This window comes from Xyrauchen texanus, chromosome 35, assembly GCF_025860055.1.
Source record: "Xyrauchen texanus isolate HMW12.3.18 chromosome 35, RBS_HiC_50CHRs, whole genome shotgun sequence".
In the NCBI taxonomy this organism is placed as follows: Eukaryota; Metazoa; Chordata; class Actinopteri; order Cypriniformes; family Catostomidae; genus Xyrauchen; species Xyrauchen texanus.
Genome location: NC_068310.1, coordinates 4,335,181 through 4,345,399, shown reverse-complemented (window position 1 = coordinate 4,345,399; position 10,219 = coordinate 4,335,181). Strand labels below are relative to the sequence as shown.

The window sequence follows — 10,219 nt, the reverse complement described above, 5'->3', positions numbered from 1 at the left end:
GAGACGGATAATTTAATATTCGTTATTTAAAGCACAGAATGCATTGTTCCTCGTTCGGCGCACACACCTAATCAGTCAATACAACGAAATGAGTTTTATCTGGATGTTAGCTCAACCACTCTCCCTTTCTTCATCCCGCCAGCTGACTACACGCGCACACCGCTCATTATGCTAATTGTACAGATCTGATTGGACACCATGCCCATGTGACGTCGCATTCGCGTAGACTATAACAGCAGCGAGCAGTCTGGTGTCCCGCTACAGTCTGAATACTCAGGAGTGAGTGCTGGATGAAATCTCTGCGGTGCAGAGCTAGAAAACAACAACAACAAAAACAGCACCCATCCACTTCAACGCAGCTTTTCTGGCTTAAGGACATAATACAGTATTTGGAGTATCCGGGACAGGAGCCATCCACCGGTACTCGCCTGTTTCTTGTATTTATGTTTTTAAGTCTGGCGAGAGGACGCGCACTTGCGCACTGAGACTTGACTTTCTCCAGTCTTGAGCAGAGTCCGAAGACGACTGCAGCTGTCGAGGTTTGCCTGCCCTTATGAAGCAAATGTCGTTCGCAGTGCATTAGTCCAGAAAGTTTTTCTTTTCTTTTCTTTGTTTGTTGTTTTAACATTTTGATGCCCCAGCGCTCCAGTGCGTCGTGTTTGGACACTCGCTGAGAACATTGCATGCGAACAGAGGGGAAAGAACAGCAAAAGTCGGTTTTTGCGACGCTGGTAAACACTTTGCTGAAGAGCAGGGACACGATGAGCTCTGATCTCTCCATGGGGCCCGAGCTGCCCACCAGCCCGCTGGCGTTGGAATATGTCAATGACTTTGATTTAATGAAATTCGAGGTGAAGAAAGAGGCCATGGCGGGGCTCGACCGCTCCAACGTACGGCAGTGCAATCGCCTCCAGCCACAGGGCTCCGTATCCTCAACCCCGATCAGCACCCCGTGCAGCTCAGTCCCGTCCTCCCCGAGCTTTAGCCCAACGGAACAGAAGAACCACCTGGAAGAGCTGTACTGGATGCCCAGCAGTGCTTACCCGCAGCAGATCGACCCTCAGACGTTAAGCCTGACGCCCGAAGACGCCGTGGAGGCGCTGATCGGGGCCACAGCCCACGGGCACCCTCCACCCCCTCACGTTCAGCAGCAGCTGCAGGCGGGAGGGTTCGATGGCTACAGGGGAGCGCATCACCACCACGGCCACCCGCAGCAGCACCACCACCAATACGGCGGGATCCCGCATCACCCGGACGAGCTGCCGGGTCACCCCAGCGCGCACGGCCACCACCCGCACCACCATCATCACGTCCAGGACCCCGACAGCCCTTCTCCTGACTCCCCTGAGTCCCACCAGCAGCTCCACCACCGTCATCATCACCATCACCACCTGGGCCAACAGGGTCACCATGGCGTGGGGGCTGGCCTTAACGTGGAGGACCGTTTCTCCGACGACCAGCTGGTGTCCATGTCGGTACGGGAGCTCAACAGACACCTGCGAGGCTTCACTAAGGACGACGTGATCCGTCTGAAGCAGAAGCGCCGGACTCTGAAGAACCGGGGTTACGCGCAGTCCTGCCGCTACAAGCGCGTGCAGCAGAAGCACGTGCTGGAGAACGAGAAGACGCAGCTCATCAATCAGGTGGAGCAGCTCAAGCAAGAGATCAATCGGCTGGCCCGAGAGAGAGACGCCTACAAACTCAAGTGCGAGAAACTGACCGGAGCGAACGGGTTCCGCGAGGCGGGATCCACCAGCGACAACCCGTCCTCTCCAGAGTTCTTCATGTGAGTGCGGTTCTTTTGACTGAGAGACATCCGAGCAGTCCACATGACCTGCTACGATCATTCTAATAACAACAACAGATATATTTACATTAGAAGAATAATCCACAAGAAATAATAATATTATGTAATCGTGGCCACCGAACCTGGCAACTGAAATACTATGAACATGTTAGAATGTTATCTTTGGGGGAAACTGTAGATTAGTTGCTCGTAGTACTTTAGGAACAAAAGAGAAAGCCAAGAACTGGGTTTTATATTTAGGGTAACTTCAGATCAGAGCCTTCTTTCCATTTGATTTGTTCTCGGTTGTTCAGGAAAAAGGGGAGGACAGAAAGACCTATGTTTGGGCTGTACGGAGAGAGGAACTATGTACTTTTTCCACAAAGAGTTGAGAGCACCACAATATGCAAAACCTTCTACTTCTCCTGAATTAAGCCGACAGGGGGACGTTATGCAACATCTTATTGGTTTATTGCCTGCTTGGTTATATATAGATATATATTAAAAGAAAAAGAAAAACGATAAAAACAGATACATAAATCTGCATTAAGATATTAATCCTGCATGCTGGACATGTATGGTAATCATTTTTATTTTATACCCTAACCCTTTTCTTTCTTTCTTTCTTTCTTTCTTTCTTTCTTTCTTTCTTTCTTTCTTTCTTTCTGTTTGTTATGTATCATAAAAGAGCATGTTTTTGACCTTTAGCTCTTTTTGGGGAGACGAGACTGGCTCTCCAGTTGCTCAATAATGGGTTCATTTGGGCTTGTAAATAGATGAACAGCAAACCCATGGAACCGACATCGAAGAGCTGATTGTTTTCCAACTATTATGTTTGTTTCTCATTTTGGGAATGGATTTCCAGTAATGGACATTTTTGTAGTTGCATTTTAACTTTGTAACGGGCACTTTTGGGTAATGATTTTGGTATTTGCAGTTGTCATATGGAGTTAAAAGTGTTTTTTTTTTTTTTTTTTTTTTTAAAGGGATACAAATCTGTATCAAGAAACCCAGTTTTGTTGATTTAGGCTGGTGCATTATCTATTCAATAGTATAAGCAATACTTGGGCCTTTATGTCGTGTCGTTTCACTTTTGATGGATTTAATTTTAACGAACGGGAACACTTTCATCAACATTTATTTTATTTATTTTTTTTTTGTTTTTTTGTGACATGAGCTGCCTGCCAGTTTTATAACATTTCAAAGAATAGTTTCTATAATCAGTCCAGCTCGAGGGTGAAGGCTTCCTAAATCAGGGGTTTGTGTATTATTGGCTAACATGAAAACTGCGCATGTATTTCAATGGAAAGTTTCAATGTTAAATGTTAAATCTTTATTTTTTTTTTCTGCCGGTCAGTAAAAAAATAAGGGATTCAGGTTCTGCATATAATCTCAAAATGAAAATTATGTCTCATGTTATTGTTCTGTTTTTGTTTGTTTTATTATAATGTGTAAATTCTGGTTCTGCTGGCCAGATGCATAGTTTTTATTTTAATTATTAAATTAACAAACTGTCCGATTACATTGAATAAGCATGGTGCTTGCATCTAAGAAATATTGTTAAAAAGTCATGCATTTAACAATCTTTTTTTTTTCTTTCTTGGTTTATTACTGATTCAACTGTGTTGAAATCAAATGTAAACTGCAGCAGCGGGTTGTTGTTTTGTTTGTTTGTTACTTTCACGTATTATGTAGGGATCAATTTTGAAAACTGTTTATATAAGTGGAAAAAATAATAGAGTTCCATTCGGACTGTTTCATTCAGGCTGGTTTCTGTTTCGTTTTTGCTGTTTTTGGAAGAAATTGTTTCCTATTTTGCTTATTAAAGTCAGTGAAATGACATCGATTTGGCAGCCAGTCATTTAATGTGTCAATTCCTGTGTCTGTCCAAGTTATACAACTTTAAGGGCTCACAGCATGACGCATTGATTTAGATCATGTTCAATGGCTTATTTAAAAATGTACATTTTGACGGGTGTATAATATTTGTGAGCAGGCCTTGCCGTGCAGACTTTATCTCGCTGTTGCAATATGAGGCAGATGGGCAGCGCTCCAAGTATAAATTCATTATTTTTAAGACTGCAAGCTGTTTGACGTTTCATTTAAATGTATATTGATAAGGAAAAATGACAGTCCAATTAACATTATAATTGAAATGTATTTATATCTCGTTTATGAGCGCATATTTTAAATGTAGGCCTATTAAGAGCGGATGTACACGTTTAACTCATTTTATATATTTATGCATTTTTCAGAAAATGCATAAAAGCAGAAGCTTCTCTTAAGGCTCGCTCTCTCTCTCTCTCTTTCTCTATGTGTTTAGGCATTCAGTTGTGCCTCGACCTGCAGAATTTGCTGCGCCTTGAGTGCTGACTAGCAGAAATGCAGCGTGCACGCGCGCTCGGTAAAATGAGAGCTTTGACATTGCAGCTCAAAGCACAGACTGTGGGAACAGGACAATTAACCCTTCAACCGCCTATTACAACCAACAAGTTCACATTTCAAACTAATTTGACAGGTAGCACGAATATGTTGATTGGATCTATCATCTAGGGAGACTGGTGCTTATACCCTCTTTGCGCTAATGGATATTTCGCAAGGCTTGTTAAAAATGCTTTTGAACATATTCACCATTAATAAAGTTATGGTTCACTAAACGCACACTATGTTGGTATACGTTGTCACACTCACACCTGATGGGAACTGCCATTAAATAGCCTATCATAGGCTTTTTTGCGAAATTTGAACAGTCAGTAGCCTAAAACAATTATGAAATGCTAGACAATTCATGAAACAGCTAAAAATGGTAATATGGCCTACAAAATAACCACCCTATGATTTGACCAAAATAAATTGTAAATACAAAATTCGATCAAATTAAAAACATAACACATGTGACAACTCTTCATTCACCCTTTATTGAAAGCAATACAACTAAACATAACATGACGTTTTACCTTGTGAATTTCAATGTTTTTTTATTTTTTTTAAATGTACAGTTATTTAAAATCAGATGATTGCAACACGTTCCAAAAAAGCTGAGACATGCAATTTAAGACTAATAACAATTTGACCAGTTGAAATAAGGCAGTGTGATAGGAGATACAGGAGTTAAACAGGTGAGGCAATCATGTCATAATATATAAGGAGCCTTCAAAAACATCCTAGTCCTTCAAGAGCAAGGATCATTTGAGACTTATCAGTTTGCCAACATATGCCTCAGCAAATAATCCAGCACTTTGAGAACAATGTTCCCCAAAAACAAATTGGAAGGATTTTGGTCATTTCATCCTCTGCAGTGCACAATATAGTTAAAAGATTCAAGGAATATGGTCAAATCTCAGTGCGTAAAGGGCAAGACGAAAACCACTTCTGAATGCATTTGACATCCAATCTCTCAGATGTCACTGTCTTAAAAAGCATCATTCATCTGTAATGAATATCATGAACATGGGCTTGGGATTACTTTAGTAAACCTTTATTACTTGGTCTCATCTTTGAAAAACACAGTGGTCATGTTCTCCGGTCCAAGGAGGAAAAGGGCCATCCAAGCTGTTATTAGCATCAGGTCCAAAAGCCACCAGGGGTGACACACAGGGGTGATAGTGCCCATGGCATGGGTAACTCACACATCTGAGGGCACCATTAATGCAGACAGATATGTACACATTTTGGAGCAGCATATACTGCCATCCAGCACCATCTTTTTCAGGGACGCCCCTGCAGATTGGCCTGCCTGCAGTCCTGACTTGTCTCCAATTGTGAATGTGTGGCGCATTATTAAGCAGACCACCCGTCAACCAAGACCACGTACAATTGTGCAGCTGAAGACCTGCATAATGGATGATTGGGGGGAAATTCCACTTTCTAAACTTAGCAAACTTGTGTCTTCAGTGCCTAAATGCTTAATAAGTGTTATTAGAAGAAATGGTGATGTTTTACAGTGGTAAACACTGTCTCAACATTTTTGGTGTGTGTTGCAATCATCTGATTTCAAATTACTTTAAATAAAAAAACTATGAAATTCACATGGTAAAACAACAATATAGCAAATGGTGAATATAATATATAATTTACTCCATTTTTGTTTTTATAAGCTTTTTCATACTGTCCCAACTTTTTTGGAATTGGGGTTGTATGACACTATATGCAAAAAAACAAACAAATAGGAAATATATGTTCATGGTTTTCACTGATTTAAAAAGTGAACACTTGTATACTTATACATACTTGTATATGCACAGCTTACTTGTTCATATATGCAACATATATTTGATAATACTACAAAAATGTCAGTTTTCATATATGTAACATATTGTCTCCCAATACTAGTGGAATTTCAATATGTACACAAATGCCAGCATTTGTGTAACTGGAATATTGTGTAATATTGATATACGTGTAATTAGCCTACTTTGTGGAACATCTTGAAGCCTAATTACATATTGCTATTATCAATAGTTATTTATTATAATAGCATTACAATAACATAGCAGTTATGTACCCTCTGCAATATGATTTTAAGTAAAATGTACCCCCCAAAATTCAAAATATCAAATAAAAAGCATAATGTGTCATGCTAAGTTCATCCCTTAAACATTTAAGTAGGCACTCATTTTAAAAGATCCTCATTCCTTGAATATGGAAAGTTCGAAATAATGTGTTTAACAGTCAGTGTGGCTGTCACAGCTATGGTTGAGTCTTACATGCTATAAGCTAAGTGTGTTTTTGAGCTTTGCCGCTGTTCATTCAGCCCACAAGAGAAAAGGACAAGGGACAGTGTTGTTAGGATTTCCTGGTGGTTTTCAGTTTCTGGTGTCAGAGCATTATCTTCCATGTGTCTGCACAATCTCAAGGGCAGAGCGAAGCATCCAGGCCCAAGCCAGATACCTCACTGAGCCAAGAGCAGAGCTCTCACAATAACCTATATGGATGAGAGAGCACATTAATGCACAATAAACCCATAATAATAATAAACGCACTTCTTGTTGTGTAAAGTAATTCTTCAAAGTTAGCTACACCTGAAACAGCTTTCATAGCAGTCCATACGCTTGAGTGACTGACATAAAACATAACACGTGTTCCAGTCTGCCTCCAGTTTCCTTCAGAGCGCTCATATGCTAATAGCAGGAAGTGAACCCTTTTATGAGGATATTGTTCAAAATTTGCTGCAATTATATTTGACCATGGTAAACATCAGCATACATAGTCATGCTGTAAAAGAAGCCAAACATATAGCAAACCTTTACAATCTGTAGTGAGCAAAATGCTCAATTATTATAACATTTTAGTGTCAATAGAAAAAAATCAAGTACACTCACTGTTGCTTTTGTTCAATCAGCTCTCAAATTGTTATAGATTCTTATTAGTAGCCTCTTATGTACACTTACCTCTGGAATGGACAGGATGTTGCTTCTTGATTTAGTTTTTCTTTATTATTTTTATAAAAATATTTTATGGTTATGCTTTATGACAACGTTCTATATGTTAAAGGGATGGTTCACACAGAAATGAAAATTCTCTCATCATTTACTCAATCTCATGCCATCACAGATGTTTATTAATTTCTTTCTTCTGCATCTTAACACAAATTAAGATTTTTTTAAGAATATTTCCACTCTTCAGCTTCAAATAGGGCATAAAGGCAGCATAAAAGTAATCCATATTACTCCAGTGGATTCATCTGTCTTCTGATGTTATATGATAAGTTTGGGTGAGAAATGTTCATTTTTGGTGAATATACCAAAACCCTATTCATGCATTAGGGTTGTGAACAATTAATACTTTTACTGCATTTTTAATCTTATTTGATGTTAATTTATAAATATGCTATTGTTTGTTGCTAGTTTATGTTAATGCATAATGCATTAGCAATGTTTACATGTACAACTATTAATATTAAATATGTATTAGTATGTATAAATCAACATTATCCGATATTAATCAATGCTGTAACAGTATTGTTCATTGTTAGTACGGTAAATACTGCGTTAACTAATGTGATCTTACACAATATTTTTGTAAAGTGTTATTTTATCTTCTGTCTACCATGTTGTTTGTTTTTCAATGCTATACAGTATGAATGTATCATAGATATGTAAATATGCGCAAATAAATAAAAAGAACAAGAAAGTACAAAGAACAAGAGTGAAAGAATGAAGGAAAAAAGAATTATCAAATGGGAAACACATTGACGTATTGATCCTGGTGCACTAGAAAGACCTGAGTCACATACTGTACGTAAACACACATCCTATCTCTCTCTCTCGCTCTCTCTCTCTCTCTACTAGTCGAACAATAAAGAGTTAGTGGCATGACTTATATAGAACAGTTGTATGTATCAAACTACACAGACTTGCAAAACCTGCAACCACAAATCCTGCAACCATGACACAGCCAAGAACAAGCCTGCATGCATACACACTGTACAGTCACACAACCAGATCAGATACAGACACTGCTTTACACAGTAAGACAAATAAAGTGATAATCAAACTTGCAAATGAAGCATTTTGATGTGGTATAAAATGGCATGGAAAAACTGCAATTAAGTTACAAACAATTCATCAATAATTAATTGATTATTGATTTAAGCTTATTCCAAATAAAACTTTGAGAAACTTCCATGTAAACAGCAATGTATTACCTTATTCAGTTTATCTAGGTGGGGCCGATAGTCAGATAATTGCTTGTCTACACAAAAAAATAAATGTCAATGAGTGTCTGTTCTGGTTTCATTTCAGTGGGTCCCACAGGTCTGTTGTAGTGCTGCACGGCTGTTTACTCATACTCTTGTTTACTCTGCTGCCAAATTTAAGTTCATCCAACTTCACCTTTCAGAAACTATTTAAGACAGCACATAATATGTAATAGGTTCAATACAACAGTTCATCAGGATAAAAAAAAATAAAAATCACTTCCCTGCCCACACTAAATAATGTTTTGATAATAATAATAATAATATAATTCATATAATTATATAATTAATTATATGTTATATAATATAATAATATAATGCATTGTATAATAATAACATATACAAAAATAAACTAATTTCTAGTTTGGCTTGCAAAACAAACAAAGAAGCAAAATAAATAAATAAATAAATCTAGTGACAATTGTCTGATATAAACATTTTTGACTAAAACTTTGGCAAATTGCCCTGACAATTTCTCAACAGCTGCAGTGCAAGCTCAGCAATTGGTTGTAAAGTATACATAACATCAGACATCTTCTACATAGTTGTAGTGCAGTGGTAGTTCACATTATTATATGTTTATCAGGGTTTGAGCCTGGATTGCATCATTTAATTTTAATCATGTCTAGAAAGTGTTTTTTATTTATTTTTATTTATTTTTTATTCTTGATAACTTAAAACGTCATGGTTACTGTTGTAACCTCCGTTCCCTGAGGGAAGGAACAAGACATTGTGTCGAATGAAGTGACACAAGGGGTCTTCCTGGGATGCCAAACGTACCTCTGAACCTGAGAAAAGGCCAATGTCAAGTTGGCAGACAGAATTTGCATGCCCCTCCCCGGACATACGGGTATAAAGAGAAGCGGGACAGCGAGTGCCAACATCCAGGGAGCAACGCTTAGTGGCTAACCTGGGATAGAAGGCGCACTGGATCAGTTTGGTGAAGGGCACTGTGTGCAAGCGGAACACCAGGTCAGTTGTGCCCCGTTACTGAGTTCTACTGTCAAACCTGTCAAAACATGGGACGAGACCCACTCAACACTGAGATTGTAAAATCTGGCAAAGGTATGGTGTGTTGCCCAGCCCACTGCTCTGCAGATGTCTGCTAAGGAGGTGCCATGGGCCAGTGCCCACGAGGATGCCACACTTCTCGTAGAGTGTGCTCGATCCCGGAAGGGGGCGGGCACGTCCTGGGAGTGATAAGCTAAGGAAATAGCATCAATGACCCAGTGAGCTAACCTCTGTTTGGAGACGGCGTTCCTTTTCCGCCGTCCGCCGAAGTAGACAAAGAGCTGCTCAGAACATCTAGAGCTCTGCGTGCGGTCCAAACAGATATGCAAAGCACATACCGGACACAGCATGTGAGAATGTGCCCGACCGAACTCCAGGCAGGTGTCGCTGATAGAGAACGCATGCAGGTTCCCAACCTTCTTGATGGAGGCTAACGCGATCAGGAGGGCCATCTTCAGGGAGAGGGCCTAGAGCTCAACTGAATCAAGCGGCTCGAAGGGGGGTCTTTGAAGGCCTGAGAGGACCACAGAGAGATCCCAGGAGGGGAACAGGCTAGGCTGGGGATGGTTCAATCTCCAGGCGCCTTTAAGGAACCTGATAATCAAGTCGTGCTTACCTAGGCGCTTGCCATCTACTGCTTTGTGGTGGGCTGTGATAGCAGCTACATACACCTTCAAGGTGGAGGGGGACAGCTTCCTGCGGTGCTGTCTGAACGGATCAAGACG

The 10,219-nt window shown here is 39.9% G+C and overlaps 1 protein-coding gene across 1 annotated transcript; it reads left to right on the top strand.

Moving 5' to 3' along the window:
* Nucleotides 1-278: 278 nt before the first annotated feature.
* On the top strand, nt 279-4,011 carry LOC127628662 (transcription factor MafB-like). The gene has a single exon (XM_052105444.1). It carries the CDS (start codon nt 684-686, stop codon nt 1,788-1,790), a length of 1,107 nt encoding a protein of 368 aa, XP_051961404.1. The 5' UTR covers nt 279-683; the 3' UTR covers nt 1,791-4,011.
* The last annotated feature ends 6,208 nt before the right edge of the window (nt 4,012-10,219 follow it).